An 18084-nucleotide genomic window follows, 5' to 3' on the forward strand; every position below is an offset into this window, starting at 1 on the left:
GGGGAAAGGGAAATTTGGGCTTCCATGCTTAGACTGCTGCCTCCGCGACCCGGTCCCGGATAAGCGAAAGAAGACGAGACGAGACGAGGCATAAACTTCATTACACTGTGTGGAGTAATATATATATAGTGGCATGCAAAAGTTTGGGCACCCTTACTGAAAATGTCTGTTACTGTGAATAGTTAAGTGAGCAGAAGATGAACTGATCACCAAAAGGCATAAAGGTAAAGGCGACACATTTCTTTTCAGTGTTTTCTGCAAGATTTGTGTATTATTTTTGTTTTGTACAATTGGAGAGTGAAAAAAGAAAAGGAACACCATGCGAAAGCTTGGGCGCCCCAATACATTTGAGTTCTCAGGTAACTTTTACCAAGGTTCCAGACCTTCATTAGCTTATTGAGCTGTGGCTTGTTCAAATTCTTCGTTAGGAAAGGTCAGATGATGCAGATTTCAAAGCTGTATAAATTCTCTGACTCCTCAAACTTCTCCCTAAAATCAACAGCCATGTGCTCCTCTAAGCAACTCCCTCGCATTCTGAATAATAAAATAATTGATGCTCACAAAGCAGGAGAAGGCTACAAGAATGTAGCAAAGTGTTTTCAGGTAGCTGTTCCCTCAGATTGTAATGTTATTAAGAAATGGCAGTTAACAGAAACAGTGGAGATCAAGGTGAGGTCTGGAAGATGAAGAAAACTTTCTGAAAGAACTGCTCGTTGGATTGCTAGAAAGGCAAATAAAACCCCCTGTTTGACTGCAAAAGACCTTCAGAAAGATTTAGCAGACCCTGGAGTGGTGGTGCACTGTTCTACTATGCAGCGACACCTGAACAAATATGACCTTCATGGGAGAGTCATCAGAAGAAAACCTTTACTGCGTCCTAGCCACAAAATTCAGCATCTGAAGTTTGCAAATGAACATCTACAGTAAATAAGCCTGATGCATTTTGGAAACAAGTCCTGTGGACTGATGAAATCAAAATAGAACTTTTTGGCCACAATGTGCAAAGGTATGTTTGGAGAAAAAAGGGTGCCAAATTCTAGGAAAAGAACACCTCTCCAACTCTGAAGCATGGGTGTGGCTCGATCATGCTTTGGGGTTGTGTTGCAGCCAGTGGCACAGGGCACATTTCATTGGACAAGGGAAGCATGGATTCGAATAAATACCAGCAAATTCTGGAAGCAAACATCACACCATCTGTAAAAAAAGTTGAAGTTAAAAAGAGGATGGGTCCTACAATAAGACGATGATCCAAAACACACCTCAAAATCTACAATGGAATACCTCAAGAGGCACAAGCTGAAGGTTTTGCCCTGGCCCTCACAGTCCCCTGACCTAAACATCATTGAAAATCTGTGGATAGATCTCAAAAGAGCAGTGCATGCAAAACAGCCCAAGAAACTTGTAGAACTGGAAGCCTTTTGCAAGGACGAATGTGTGAAAATCCCCCAGGTAAGAACTGAAAGATTATTAGCTGGCTACAAAAAGTGTTTACAAGCTGTGATACTTGCCAAAGGGGGTGTTACTAGGTATTAACCATGCAGGGTGCCCAAACTTTTGCTTCAGGCCCTTTTCCTTTTTTGTCATTTTGAAAATGTAAAAGATGAAAATAAAAATTGTTTTTGCTTAAAATGTAAAGGGAATGAGTCATCTTTAACTTTATGCCTTTTGGAGATCATTTCATCTTCAACTTGCTTAACTGTTCACAGTAACAGCGATTTTGACCAGGGGTGCCCAAACTTTTGCATACCACTGTATATATTACACGGCACGGTGGTGTAAGTGGTTAGCACGGTCGCCTCACAGCAAGAAGGTTCTGGGTTCGAACCCAGCAGCCGGCAAGGGCCTTTCTGTGTGGAGTTTGCATGTTCTCCCTGTGTCTGCGTGGGTTTCCTCCGGGTGCTCCGGTTTCCCCCACAGTTCAAAGACATGCGGTTAGGTTAATATGGGACGGCCTTGGGCTGAGGCGCCCTTGAGCGAGGCACCTAACTCCCAACTGCTCCCCGGGCGCTGTTAGCATGGCTGCCCATTGCTTTGGGTGTGTGTGTGTGTGTGCTCATTGCTTATGTGTGTGTTCACTGCTTCAGATGGGTTAAATGCAGAGAGGAATTTCAGAAGTGTGTGATGAATAAAGTTGGGATATATATATATGTGTGTGTGTGTGTGTGACTGGTTTGGTTTTCCTGCTACTGCTGCTGACCTTTCTCCATTCCTGAGAAAGCCATCCAAGAGTGTGACCATTTGTTGTGTGCATTAATAGAAATAATTCCAACTGGCTCCAGTAAGAGAACTCTTCCTGTCTAAATGCTTGGGAATGTTGGTCATATACGTAGCTTGGTATACTCTTAATTAAAAGTGAACTAAGATGGAATTAGACTGAGCAAAACTCAAAAATGTACTGACTTTCTTTGAAGATCAGGATCTCAGTCAACAATCCATGAACATTGAGTCACTCACCTATACTTTTTGTGCAAATTTAAATTTCCTGATTTCACATAAACGCCCTCTGTCTGCATTTTTGCCTGCAGAAATGAAACCTGCCTATTGACAAATTTTAGTTCACATAAACCTTTCATACGAAACCACAACTATGTTTGGGCATGAAATAATTCACCCATGACTGTTTCCTAATTTGAACTCTGATTGAGCAATGACAATCCCCACAAGCGTCCTCTCCTCCATAGCAGGCTGTGCTTTAGTTATTTCAGACAGAGCTGAGTGAGCATTGGTGCAGTGGCCACTCCACATTTGGCCCTGCGGAGCTGAAAACAAGGGTTTAGAATCCAAATGGACTGAAATAATGTTTCCTGTCTAACATTTAGTGCTGTAGATATCCTGTTTGACGAGACAAATCCCTGTAGGAGCTGGACAGTCTGGCACTGAGCTGACCTGCTGTCTGACAATCCCTTTTTTTCCCCTATCTTTTTTGGCTTTCTTTTTAAAGATGCCCTTGCAAGTTAGTGAACCCTATTGGGCAGTGGTTCTCTTCCACTCAGCAGGCCTTGCTTTAGCTTGCACTGATGAGTGAGAGAAGGTCAGTGGAAATGTGAGGGAAATAGTGGGCCAGAAAAGCAATTTAGGTGAAAGTTGAACTGAAGTAGAGCTTAGATTCAGAGCATACAGCATTCACCATGGGCAAGAGAAACTTTGCAAAAAGTTGAGGCACAGAGAATAAAAGGAAGAGAATTTACAATGGCGTATCAGTAACATTATCTCAGAGTGATATGGCCTCCCAAAGGAAATGATTCCCGGTGCACTTTTCAGAGTATCGAATGTGCTTTTATAAGAGTGCCTTAATTATTCTCCACTTTAGCAGCCTGATCGCTGAAAACCAGGAGCGTAGACAAGATAACATTAATGCTAATTAATTAGTGGTATTAAGTCTGACTTCAGCTTTATATCAAATGTCAGGAGACTCAACAATGCGCTTTAATAGTTCGAGCAACCAAGCTGAATGATCATGAAACAAATCACTCCACTAGCAATCATGCTCATTTGCATATCCTCAAAGACATATGGATGTTCAGAAAACACTGCATCAGCTATTTGCTTTCCTTGAGTGCATGTTTTAGATGTGGTTCAGAGCTGGGAGAAAGCACACGTAATCAAATGGGGGGAAACCGTATGAGACGAGCAGTTTGTAATTTATAGCTCCTTGTGTTGCCTGAGAAGATCACTGCAATTGCAAAATAAAATACTGACAATCCATCCCCCAGTTGACCGCATCTTCTGTGCACATATGCCAAAACTATACAGTGCTCTTTACAATTATTGCCCCCCTGGTAAAGATCAGTAAAAAGGGTCAGAAAAAAAATCCACCTTTTCACATTTTCAGTGTGAGCTTCATCTCACACTGAAAAAAAAAAGAAAGAAAAATCCAACCTTTAATTGAAATAAATTTATTCAGAGAAAAACAAATCCCTCATCAGGAAATAATTATTTTCAACAAAACATGTCTCATCTCATTATCTCTAGCCGCTTTATCCTTCTACAGGGTCGCAGGCAAGCTGGAGCCTATCCCAGCTGACTACGGGCGAAAGGCGGGGTACACCCTGGACAAGTCGCCAGGTCATCACAGGGCTGACACATAGACACAGACAACCATTCACACTCACATTCACACCTACGGTCAATTTAGAGTCACCAGTTAACCTAACCTGCATGTCTTTGGACTGTGGGGGAAACCGGAGCACCCGGAGGAAACCCACGCGGACACGGGGAGAACATGCAAACTCCACACAGAAAGGCCCTCGCCGGCCCCGGGGCTCGAACCCAGGACCTTCTTGCTGTGAGGCGACAGCGCTAACCACTACACCACCGTGCCACCCAACAAAACATGTGCCACTGTTATTTGTACCCTTGCATTTAATACTTTGTACAACCTCACTTTACCAGTGAAACAGCACCGAGTTTCTCCTATAACATTTTTTTTTATAATCTCTCCAGATCATCCAGGGTCCTGGCCCCTTCTTATACACTCTCCTCTTCAGCTCACCCCACAGGTTTTCAATGGGGTTCAGGTCAGGGAACTGAGATGGCCATGGCAGAAGTTTGATTGTGTGATCAGCGAACCATTTTTGCTTTCATTTGGACATACGGTTCAGATCATTGTCCTGCTGGAAGATCCAGTGACGACCAAGTTTTAGTTTCCTGGCAGAAGCGGCCAGATTCTAATTTAAAATGTCCTGGTGTTTCATGGAGTCCATGATGTCATGTACCCCAACAAGGTTTCCAGGGCCTTTGGATTAAAAACAGCCCCAAAACATCACAGAACTTCCATTATATTTTACAGGTGGGATCAGGTTCTTTTTATTATAGCCATCCTTCTTTTTACGCCAAACCCACCTTGAGTGTTTATTGCCAAAATGCTCCATTTTTGTTACATCAGACCATAGAACATGGTTCCAGTCAAAGTTGTAGTAGCGTTTCATAAACTTCAGATGCTCATGTTTATGGTTAACTGACAGAAAAGGTTTTTTTTTTTCTAGCATAACTTCCAAATAAACTGTTGGCATAGAGGTGGCATATGATGGTGGTTTTGGAGACTTGGAAACCCCAAGATTTTACTTTTTCTTGTACTTTACAAACAGTGATCCCCAACTTGGGTCCTCTTCCAGGCAAGTTTGTAATAGTTCCAGTGGGTGTCCACTTTTATTATTATTATTATTATTATTATTATTATTATTATTATTATTGCCCTAATAGTAGAAATGAGCTTTTTTTTTTAATAACTATTCCCTGATTTCTGAAAGTCAACACACTTTTCAGTCATTTGGTTTGGGTGTTCTCTTATCTTTCCAATGTTGATAGATGACTAAGGGAATTTGGCCTCTGTGTGTCACCTCATATTTGTTCCCCAGTTAATCAGGAAGTCATGGATTTCAGCTTGAAAATTCCTACACACTCCAATCAACTCAAAAATGTACAATTTAAATGGGAAACATGCTTCAGTTACATTGTGTTCACTATAATTTACAAAAAGTGGCACGTGTTTTTGTTGGAAATAATTATTTCTTGATGAGGGATTTGTTTTTCTCTGAGTCAATTTATTTCAGTTAAAGGCTGGATTTTTCTCATGTTTTCAGTGTGAGATGAAGCGACTTCACCAAAAGGTGGATTTTTTCTAACCCTTTTTTACTGATCTTTACAAGGGGTGGCACTAATTGTGGAGGGCACTGTATGTCTAACCAGAAGGGCTACCAGGATCATATTTTCACACCAAATTGGGCTACTTTTGGAACAAGCTGGTATATGGAAAAAGCAAATAATAAATTTTCTGCAAGCATAGGCAATGGCAAACAAAGGGAACGTGGAAGTGCAGATAGTGTATCTACAACATATAGAATCATTTTTGTTTTAAGATATATTGAAAATATTGGTAGAGGGAATGTGGTATTATGGATTATACAACAAACCATACCTCAAATAAAAAAAAAAGTGTGTATAACACTGTGAACTTATTTTCTACACAGAAACTGGGAAAAGAAGAACAATTTGGTACTCTTTTCCATTCACAAGCTCTGCGGGCTAGTTTCTGGTCTTCTTGCATGTTTTTTTAGATGTAGTTGGGCTGGAAATTTTACTAAGACCTGGCAACCCTGTTCATTGGTTTCCTTAAGGAAAATATGTGAAGCTTTGTTGTAATTGGGGCAGGACTCAATTCTGGTCCAGATAAATTTTACACAAAAGCCTTAAATTCACGATCTGGCTTAGAAATGTTGTAAAATTTTCTTAAGTGTCTTTGAATTTAAAATAATTACAGTTTTAAAAACCTGTACAAACAGAGACGCACTCTGTATAGCAGGCTGCCTGTCTACACATTGAACTGTATTGATTTTGTATGAAATAACTCATCTGAAATAACTGAAATACTCCGGTCTACTGAATTCCACATCTACAAGAGCTTAATTGATTTTTCCCTTAAAAGACGATCTAATGACAAAGGCCTACGCCTACAAACACTGTCTTCTATTACACGTCTTGAAAAAGAACACTACCACACTCATAACAAACTAGATTCAGGTTTCTGTAAGTAATTTGTATTGTGCATTGAAGTTATTTGGGAAGCAAGTCACAGGAGACAAACTGGAATAAACATGGCGATACAAATATAGCTGAGCAGAATGTGAAATTAAATGTATCTATCAAACACTGTTTGGTTTATCCATTAGAGCTGCTGCATTTTGATTCTTCTGAATATTGTAAACCATAAACCATTGTGTAACGGTTGAGACTAATCTATAATAAGCACCTGAAGGAGCCTTGTAATATATCAGCCTTTCCTCTCGAACCCAATACCATAATCATCCATCATCTCTGAGAGAACAAAGCCAGAGAAGGTTTACCAGAGAAGGTGAGAATATCTCATCAGGCCCATTTTTGTGATGAGACATATAGGAGTCACCAGTCATTGGCTAAATGGACGGCAGCTGAATAGAAGATGAACCATGGGGAGTTTCTGTCATTGCCATGGACTCTGGTCTGTCATTAAGACAGGACAAAAGGAATAAAGCGAACACAATGAGTGAGGTTTAAATATGAAGGTCATTTTCTCTTTCGCTTTATTCTTTGCTGTCTCCTTCTCTTTCCTTGGAAGTTTGGGCTCAATTAGCAGTCAGCTTTAACTCTACCAGCATAATTCGTGTGTGTATGTGTGTAGAAAGCACTTTTGTCTGAAATCATTACGAGGCAAGGCTACAATTTTACCTCTATATCCATATTGTACACTATTAATGGTGTGCACTGTGATGAGGTCTCTTTTCCCATAAAACTAAATATTCACGATAACATACTGTATACTCAATTCGAGTTGAATTAGCCTCAAGTGTGTGCCATTAATTCAGGAACCAAAAGCTGGAATAATAAATTCCTAATCACCTCATCTCAGGTTTAGAAATGCATACCATTACCGTTTTCAACTCTCTAGCGCACGTGTAATGATGGAATGCGTTTGAATCTTTTTAGCATTGAGGTGTGGTCGTTGACACTATCTGTATAACGCCTTTTCTGAGCCTGTTAAAACAAAAAAGGAAAGTGATACTGTGAGAACAGAGTGTGATACTCACGCCTGATTAAAGTGGCAGGTTTTTTATGATGGCTAGAGCCATTATAGAGTCTCACTTTAAATTCCCATGTGCCACAGTGGAATGATTGTACTTCTCTGTAAAAATCATCCATTATCCTGCAATCATATGTCCACGTGTGACACAAACATGAAACACCAGGAAAAGAAACCTGATGGAATCTCATTTGTGCTGTTGAATTATAGCTAGAGTTTTATCACAGACAAGGCGATTTATTACAGATGTCACCCTGAGCAAAAGGTATGAAATGGGATAAACTGATATATACAGAAAGCACTTTTCAGTTTCTGCTGTAAGCTCTTATAGTAAAGTGAAGGAATAATACACAATGAAGCGTGCTTTTATCCAAAATTAATCAATGGTAGGGTGTTGGGATGTGGCTCAATGAACAACAACAAGAACAAGAAGTTTTTATTTATCACATGTACACTCAAGCACAGACTGAAGCACAGTGAAATGTCTCCTCTGCACTGAACCCATCTGAAGCAGTGAACGCACACACAAGTGAGCAATGAGCGCACACACATACCCAGAGCACTGGGCAGCTATGCTACTACCAGGTGGGGGTTAGGTGCCTTGCTCAAGGGCACTTCAGCCCAACCTTCAGGCCCCATGTTAACCTAACCACATGTCTTTGGACTGTGGGGGAAACCGGAGCACCCAGAGGAAACCCATGCAGACACAGGGAGAACATGCAAACTCCACACAGAACTGGGCTCGAACCCAGAACCTTCTTGCTGTGAGGTGACAGTGCTAACCACAATGCAAAGTGGAGTTACTGTTACTACCACAGTGTGGATAGTTTTCCAATAACATTATATCCTGACGTGTTTCATTCCTCTCATACCGCAGCAATCTGCCAACTCAAATCTTTTTATTTATTAAAGGGGAACTGAAGGCAAAATTTTTTATTATCAAAATTCTTTATCTCATTTTATTAAATATAGGAATGCATTTTTGATAGCTATTTTGTCGCTGCTATAGCAAGTTCTGAGTGTTTGAAATATGCTATGTAATATATCAGTCCATATGTCAAAGCAATGGCCGTAAACGAGATTCGTTGAGACCTGTGCGAGACATCGTAGGACGGAAGTAAAACGTACAGCGGAAATCAAAGTGACCAACATCTGCCAACTTTGTCAAAAGACGCGTGCGCCCTCTTTCGAATGCTGATGTAATCAAGCCGGAAGTTTTGTTTGTTTTGATAGCAATCAGGAAAGTTTGAAAAAAGTAGGCAGTAATCGTCATTTAAACTCGTTTTTGTGCAATATTTCGTTTGGAAAACAGTTTTCAAAATGGCGACACTGACACCTGGCTGACGGTTCACGTTTGACACGTCGCGTCACGAAGATTGCACGGATAAGCAACGCCTGCCGTGGACCAAACAAACTATATTCAACATGGCTAAAAACCAAATAGGCCAATAAGTATAATATTTAATTGCAATTAGTTGCCAATACGAGTCACGATATAAGGTTACTAAAACTGAAAACATAATTTAATCATATGTTAATTAAGAAATAAAACAAGTTTAAAAATGACGTCAGTTCTCCTTTAAAGAACGATGCAATGGATATTCTCTATCAATCTGTAGTTAAGTACATTTAATATTGTGAAACTTCAATGAAACAAGTTAATTCTAAGTTAAATTACTTACAATACAGCAGTCTTATAAACAGTCTTTCCTCACAAAAAAAATTCACTCATGTCATGTTAAGAAACCAGAATTCTCCATCCTGAAGACTTTCTCATGCCTGAAAACAGAAGAACCTTTAGCTTTACCTCTGTTACAAAGCCATGACAAGATTCCTTCCAAAAATGCTAAATAAATTCTCCTTCTGGTGAACTAGAATCGAGAATTCAACAGCACTGTAATATAAAATACGTTTAACAGACTACACTAAACACTAAATACCCCAGGGCAGACCCAGGACATGCTGGAGAGATTACATTTCTTGGCTGGCCTGGGAATGCCTCGGTATTCCCCGGAAGAGCTGGTGGAGGTGACGGGAGAGGGAAGTCTGGGCTGCTCTGCTTAGGCTGCTACCCCCACGACCCGGACCCGGATAAGTGGCAGAAAATGGATGGATGGATGGATGGATGGACTACACTTTCAAAAAGCTATGGGAACAAATCTTGGCATATCAAAAAATGGTCTCCATCATCTCCAGGGTATGTTATGCTAATGAACTCTTCAATATGTTAACCTGATACGACACATTACATCTGTCAAAACCCTGAAAAGACTAATCAATGCTTGCATATATTTACATTCTGTCCATCCCCCATGCTTCCTCTGACATGCTAGTGTAGTAAAGCGGCAGCTACAATTATCGATAGTCCATAATTATTGACTTTTTCAAATTTACCAATAAAAACAATTTTACAAGGGTGAGTTTCAGTTACAACAGTTATTATTGGTTAATTAATCAACCAGAAGACCCGCCTCGCCCTTTGAGCTTGTCGCCTGATGACACAGCTCGTTACCTGAGATAGAATTTTTTTTTCAGTACGATCAGCAATTTGAGGAAAACCCGGATGTTATCATCACAGGTAAGCATGGTGGAAAGATAATGGACATGTTTTTACTGATCAAATTCACCGATATTTCATGATCTCCTTGTCGAAACCTGCTTTGTTTCTTAGTCTTTCACTTGACAGCCACCATTTTGTATCTAAATGCAAGTTTGAGAAGTCACATGAGGTGTCGATAATAGTGATCACTTTCACTGGAGTCCACCATTATCGACACCCTGTGGAATTAAGGGACATTTACAACTGTTATAGATCGATCTTTGTGTAACATTGTTGAAGTAGATGAAGTACTGTACTTTAAAATAATAAAAGTGCTGTGATTTATGATAATTTTGTTTCTGATTCATAACAGAATGGAATGTTTATAGAGTATTTGGAATCTGATTGAAATAAATAGAATTAGACCAGAATTAAATTCCTCGCATATAAAAAAAAATACATGCTTGAAATATTCAGATTTTTCTATCCTATTCAGAATTTTTTTTTCAGTTTGTTGTAAACATCTACCACATATTACAATATCAGTAGACAGTTTATATTTTGGTTCAAGGAATGACATGCGACCTTTGACCTGGATTTTCATGCGGTTACAATGTCAATTGCCTGTTGATATTTATTGGTAAACTACAAAACTAGAAATTAATACAAACAACAACGAATGATTAACAAAATATGTGATCTATGAAAATACTTAAAGTGTGTAGAAAGTGGAGCAAAAAGATTTTCTGACACAGGTTAAACATTATCAGTTCATTTGTTTACAAACATTAGAATTACTTCCTCATTTACGTAAACGCCGACACCGATATATTTATATAAATGATATTTTGTATTAAATATAAGTAAAGTAAATATAAGTAAATGTAAAGCAAATTTTAAATAAAAACTATGTTTTGTTAACCTAATACCACATACCAATTTTTTATTATTATTTTTTAATAATCAATCATCTGGATAGTTGTGGAACGGTGTTGATAACTGTGGACAAAGGTGTCGATAATTGTGGAACGGTGTCGATAATTGTGGACAAAGGTGTCGATAATTGTGGAACGGTGTCGATAATTGTGGACAAAGGTGTCGATAATTGTGGAACAGTGTCGATAATTGTGGACAAAGGTGTCGATAATTGTGGAACGGTGTCAATAATTGTGGACAAAGGTGTCGATAATTATGGAATGGTGTCACATGATCTGATACGCTAAGTAATCGGGAATCAACTCATTTGTTTCCAGTGGAAGTTTGAGTAATTATTAATGTGCAATTTACGTATTGAATGTCTTTTGTACTTTTGCAATGACCAAAAGATCATTAAGATGTCGAAAATTGTATCTGCCATTCTAATACTAAAAAAAAAAAAAGTGGCCAGTACTACATGGTATAGAGATAGGTGTATGCTGAACTGGGCGGTATGACGACAGCAGTGCAAGTCAAAATGAGTGTAAACTTCAAAGGCATTGGATTAATGCACACGCCCTGCATATAAAGTCATACACTGAATCATTAAAATGCATGAAAGCTTAAGGAGCCAGAGTGCTGGAGTGATAAGGAAAGAGCTGTCAGCAGTGATCTGCTTCTATTTAACATGATTGTAAAGTGACTGGCTCATGGCAGGTTGACAAACCACACTGTGTGTGTGTGTGTGTGTGTGTGTGTGTGTGTGTGTGTGTGTGTGTGTGTGTGTGTGTGTGTGTGCATACAGGCTAAGTTAATGAGAGGGAAGAGCCAGCAGTATTTCTAAACACAGTGCAGAGTGTACAAGTTAAAATGCACAGTGCACAGAAAGTACAGAAAGACTTGGACAAGGCTGTTCAGTTGTTCTGTTCTTTCAGCAGTGTGTTTCTGCTTTGAACGTCAAACTATTTCACCCACACAGTGGTGTGACAATGTGCGCTTGTCCAAAACATAGGGTTATGACTGGGACAGTCGACTTCTTTTCCAGCCACAACCAAAGGACTCATTTTTATCTGAAGTCAATGACCAGTTAGAATAGCTATTCACACTGGCTTTCGTGAAGGATGTAACTCACTTTTACACGTTTTGAGGCACAGCCATAGAGCCAGAACAGACAGAAGAGTCAGCATTCCTCAAAGGATCCCCACTTCTCTTCGACTCTGTGCCAAAACTCTGCCAGACAAGCGACGGGGAGGTGAAATAAAAGGCTATTATGTCGCACTGTTGGGAAGAACTTAAGCGTTTGGAATTACAGTCCTCAGCTCTCCAGTCTAAAGTGAATCAGGTTCCTTCCGTCTGTATTGGATTTAATATTATTTTGAGGAAAAGGCAACCTGAATAAGAGAACTGCGGTATCAATGCTCTCTAAACCACAAGGACGAGTCGAAGAGGAAATGCAATGCAGGCTGGAATTGAATATCCTTTTTATTACAATGTGAACAATGACTTGTCAGGAATATGATACGCTCTCACTAAGTGGACATCAAAACATACTTGTGTAAGATTTATTGGATTGCTGTAACATTAGTGACTGTCATATTACCTGTATCAGGAATCGTACGTTGACAAGTTATTAGAGGAGCGTCACGGATACTGGCCTCACAAAGCAAAGACACCCTTGATACCAGGACTGAAGCTTTAGTCCTAAGGAATCAATGCTCATTTGCATAGTCAAGGACTTTTGAGTATTCAGGAAGCACCGTACCAGTTATTTTATGTCCTTGATGATGTTTGAAACTGGAAGAGTGCAAAAATGTGGGCCAGCTGGAGAACCCTAAGGACCAGTTTGGGAAATACTGTTTAAAAAGCAGTCTGTCTTTTGCTGCTTGCAAGTAGAATCACATTTGTATTTGAACCATTAACAAGCTGTCTCCTTCCCTCCAACCACACCCCATCTCTTGCAACTAAGTATAACTAATGGACTTGCCGTTTTAAAGAAAAAGGGCAGAGCTAAGCATGTTCTGGCTCTGTTGTGGCTCAGAGTTGAGGTAATTTCCAGGCTGGAAAAATGTAAACAGAGGCCTAAAATGATTAAAGTATCCACAGACACTAAAACGCAACACTGCAAATCACTTTTTTTCCCCTAGGGTATGTGTGAAATGCAATGATTAGTACCGAAACCATTTTAAACCTTACAAACTGCACCTTTAAGCCATAAATACGACAAAAAAAATCTTGGGATAGACAAAATTTTATTGGAACTAATTCCCAAGGATGCCACGACAGTTTTTTGTTATCATGACCAGATATTCGATAGTCCAGTGTAGGACGGAGCGGTTGAGAAATTTGCAAGGGTCACTGATTTTTCGGTTCATATGTTTCTTTTTCAATAAAGCAGATACACACCATAAAGCCTTAACACACCATTCATTCTGAGCACGGCCATATACTGACTACAACAACAGGCATCTGTTCAAATATGTACTGTAAACAATAGATTTTTAAAAAACTCAATAATGTCTAACAGATATGGCAACTTACCTTTGAAAAAAATTGTAACTCACATCAATATAAATCAGATACAAGCACGTATGGGTGGGATGGTCAGGTGACCACATACCTTTGGCCATATAGTGTTGGAGATCACCATGGCTGAACTTTGGAAAACCACTAAAATTATGAAACATAGTGTTCTGACCAAAATGGCTTGTTTCTGCTATTTTTCTGGCATCTCTACTTTAAGAAAACCTGACATACGTATATTTAACGAAAATGACATGGAAATATTTTTATTTAGGTTACTTTATAAATTTGCCTGGGCCGTCTGCAAGCAAAGATCAAACGCAGCAGTAAAAGCAGTCAGTCTGCCTAAAGAGCTGCCTAAAGTAACGTGATTTTTCACAATTTTAATGTTCTTGCACAGCTGTGTGCCATAGTGAAACAGATTTCCCACTGTAAACTTAATTCTTTTACATCTGACAGCAATGTTTTTCCATAAGCAGAACAGGTTATAAATGGAGAGGGGTAGCGAGGGATCTTTCAGTGGAACCGGAATGAAATCTTTAAATGCAGTTTTCTCCCTTTTCACTTTTCGGGGCAACCAGACTAAAATTGTATTTCTGGTGGATAAACGTTTAAAAGAGAAACATAGGTTATTTTCGCTGTGGAAAGCTTGTAGTTGTCAGAACTAGCCTCTGTATATTGTATAAATGTCAAATGTAAGTTTTCCCATGTTATTACACATACATAAACATGAAACACTGAAGTGCCTAACTTCTGAATGTTTTTATATTAATATTTAGTCAGATTCAGTACTCTATCTGCAGAAAACTTTCTCAGACTTGCCAGATCTTTCAAGCCTTTTAACACCAACTTGTGATTAATGACTACACGTGTATTGCGGATTGTACCAAAGCCCTAATGTCCTGAAAGATGATATTTTTATCACGTGCGCACATTATTATCTTGTGGAAACAAGTTACTATCACGTGTGCACAAGTGATTATCATGTGGGAACAAGTTATTATTATGTGTGCACAAGTTATTATTATGTGTGCACAAGTTATTCTCATGTGGTAACAAGTTACTATCATGTGGGAACAAGTTATCATCAAGTGTACACAAGTTATTCTCATGTGTGCACAAGTGATTATCACACATGTACAAGTTATTATCATGTGTGCACAAGTTATTCTCATGTGTGCACAAGAGATTATCACGTGGGAACAAGTTATTATCGTGTGTGCACAAGTGATTATCATGTGTGCACAAGTTATTCTCATGTGGGAACAAGTTATGATCACGTGTGCACAAGTTATTATTATGCGTGCACAAGGTATTCTCATGTGTGCACAAGTGATTATCATGTGGGAACAAGTTGTTATCACGTGTGCACAAGTGATTAACATGTGTGCACAAGTTATTCTCATGTGGTAACAAGTTACTATCATGTGGGAACAAGTTATCATGTGTGCACAAGTTATTCTCATGTATGCACAAGTGATTATCACGTGTGCACAAGTTATTATCATATGTGCACAAGGTATTCTCATGTGTGTACCAGTGATTATCATGTGGGAACAAGTTATGATCACATGTGCACAAGTTATCATCATGTGTGCACAAGGTATTCTCATGTGTGCACAAGTGATTATCATGTGAGAACAAGTTATCATCATGTGTGCACAAGTTATTGTCACATGTGCACAAGTTATTATCATGTGTGCACAAGTGATTATCATGTGGGAACAAGTGATTATCACGTGTGCACAAGTTAGCATCATGTGTGCACAAGTTATCATCATGTGTGCATAAGTTATTCTCACGTGTGCACAAGTGATTATCATGTGTGCACAAGTGATTATCATGTGGGAACAAGTGATTATCACGTGTGCACAAGTTAGCATCATGTGTGCACAAGTTATCATCATGTGTGCATAAGTTATTCTCACGTATGCACAAGTGATTATCATGTGTGCACAAGTGATTATCATATGGGAACAAGTGATTATCACGTGTGCACAAGTTATCATCATGTTTGCATAAGTTATTCTCACGTGTGCACAAGTGATTATCATGTGTGCACAAGTGATTATCATGTGGGAACAAGTGATTATCACATGTGCACAAGTTAGCATCATGTGTGCACAAGTTATCATCATGTGTGCACAAGTTATTCTCACGTATGCACAAGTGATTATCATGTGTGCACAAGTGATTATCATGTGTGCACAAGTGATTATCACGTGGGAACAAGTGATTATCACGTGTGCACAAGTTATCATCATGTGTGCACAAGTTATCATCATGTGTGCATAAGTTATTCTCACGTGTGCACAAGTGATTATCATGTGTGCACAAGTGATTATCATGTGGGAACAAGTGATTATCACGTGTGCACAAGTTATCATCATGTGTGCACAAGTTATCATCATGTGTGCATAAGTTATTCTCACGTGTGCACAAGTGATTATCATGTGTGCACAAGTGATTATCATGTGGGAACAAGTGATTATCACATGTGCACAAGTTAGCATCATGTGTGCACAAGTTATCATCATGTGTGCACAAGTTATTCTCACGTATGCACAAGTGATTATCATGTGTGCACAAGTGATTATCACGTGGGAACAAGTGATTATCACGTGTGCACAAGTTATCATCATGTGTGCACAAGTTATCATCATGTGTGCATAAGTTATTCTCACGTGTGCACAAGTGATTATCATGTGGGAACAAGTGATTATCATGTGTGCACAAGTTATCATCATGTGTGCACAAGTGATTCTCACGTGTGCACAAGTTATTCTCACGTGTGCACAAGTTATCATCATGTGTGCACAAGTTGTTCTCATGTGGGAACAAGTGATTATCTTGCGCATACAAGATTTTTTTTTTAAAATCACCTTTCTGGACCTTAGGGACTCTGTAAGATTGCACATGTAATATATTTATGCCTACTGGTTTTATGTTACAATTCAAATTCAGTGTTGTATGACAGCCAGTGATCCACCACGCTGCAGCCGTGTTAAACCATTTCCACAGAGCGATCACAGGGTCACAGGGTGGATGAGCAGCTCGTGCTTTTACTCACCGCCGACGAACTGCACGCCCCCCGCCACGCGGCCCACGGTGCGGGAGATGAGCTCGGACACGCAGCAGCCCATCAGCGCCGTGAGCGCCACGAGCAGCAGCAGCCCGCAGCCGGTGCCGGTGATCACCGTACAGATGCGCCACTCCACGCTCGGGATGCCCTGGAACGACGCGTAGCGGCCGCACTGCTCCAGCATCACCGTGGCCTGCCTGGCCTCATCGCGCACCGGGTACGAGCAGCGGCGGAACGTGCCGAAAGACACCGGCTTGTCCATCTGAGATCCCAACAGCCAGTAGGGCATGAAGAAGCCCACGCAGCACGCCACGGCGCTCAGCAGAGACACGAGCGACCACACCACACCCGCACACGTCAAACTGGAGGCCATGCTTCGGTTTCTTCTATAGAGACAAATTCCCAAAGGTTTGTTCTGCACGAGAGAACTTGTATCCTTCTTGCTCTTGTTCTGTCTCTATCCCCACGAGTTTTTCACCATGGTTCTCTGCGCACTGCGCTCCGTCTCCTAACACACACACACACACACACACACACACAAAGTTATGTGACGTTCAAGCCCACATTCCACAGTGTACACATTTAGGGTTCTCATGAGATTACTAGGCACAACAGCTGGAAAGCGCAAAGTTAGGCTCAAGTGCGCAATTTTATGAATTTCGGGTTTTGTGCACGCGCTGTATTTATTACATTAAAAAAAAAAACAGCACAATAAACACAGACACATGCATACCAGCTTAGAACTCACTGCGCATCTGCATGCATTGGATTGTATTACAAGTAGTGCAAATTATAGCTGATACTAGCAATGAGCAAATACCTACATGACCAATTTCATCGCCTTTTCTCTCAAGTCCAAATCACTGATGACATCTCCCAGGGTCACAACCAAAACTTTCTCCAACACCAGGAGACAGCTTCTGCTTCAGCATGGACGTGGAAAAGTTCCCTAAACGTGCTGCTGGGAATCCAGTGTCCTCCTCTTTCTAAAGCAGGACAGGACACACACACACAGCTCCAGCTCCAGTCCCTCAGATCCACAGCGCTCTGTGGGCTGCGACCCACTCCCGTTCTCCTCCTCGGGAAAAGTGAGGCGCGAGCGCAGAACCGGAGACTCTATATGCACGGGCGCGCGCGCGCGCAGCTCCCCGCCCAGGAGGATGGGCCAGTTTCCATGCAGAACACACACACACACACACACACACACACACACTCAGGCTTGTGAGGACCTTGCACTGCCATAATTATCAATTCACTTTAATACAGTATGCTATGCTACACTTAAATAGAACCAAAAACCTTAACTTCAGGAACCAAAGTGAAACCTTTTGACACATTTTTTCAATACAAGCTGCAATTTTTAGGAACCAAACAAACATCTAATAACTAATGTCTCCCACAAGACCAAAACTGTCATTTATTTCTTTTCCTTGTAGGGAAACTGGGCCTCCAATAAGATATAAAAACGCCCCA

General features: G+C 40.3%; 1 protein-coding gene across 1 annotated transcript in view; it reads right to left on the reverse strand.

Moving 5' to 3' along the window:
- The window catches only part of LOC132864715 (LHFPL tetraspan subfamily member 6 protein), a 128886-nt gene extending 111191 nt beyond the window's left edge, over positions 1-17695 (reverse strand). Inside the window, exons 1-2 of the mRNA XM_060898131.1 lie at positions 17436-17695; positions 16600-17119 (exon numbers count right to left, since the gene is read on the reverse strand). Of these exons, the coding sequence (XP_060754114.1) occupies positions 16600-16984 (385 nt within the window). The 5' untranslated portion in view covers positions 16985-17119; positions 17436-17695. The remainder of the gene's footprint in view (positions 1-16599; positions 17120-17435) is intronic.
- Between the last annotated feature and the right edge of the window lie 389 nt (positions 17696-18084).

This window comes from Neoarius graeffei, chromosome 17 (genome assembly GCF_027579695.1).
Source record: "Neoarius graeffei isolate fNeoGra1 chromosome 17, fNeoGra1.pri, whole genome shotgun sequence".
NCBI classification, from domain to species: Eukaryota; Metazoa; Chordata; class Actinopteri; order Siluriformes; family Ariidae; genus Neoarius; species Neoarius graeffei.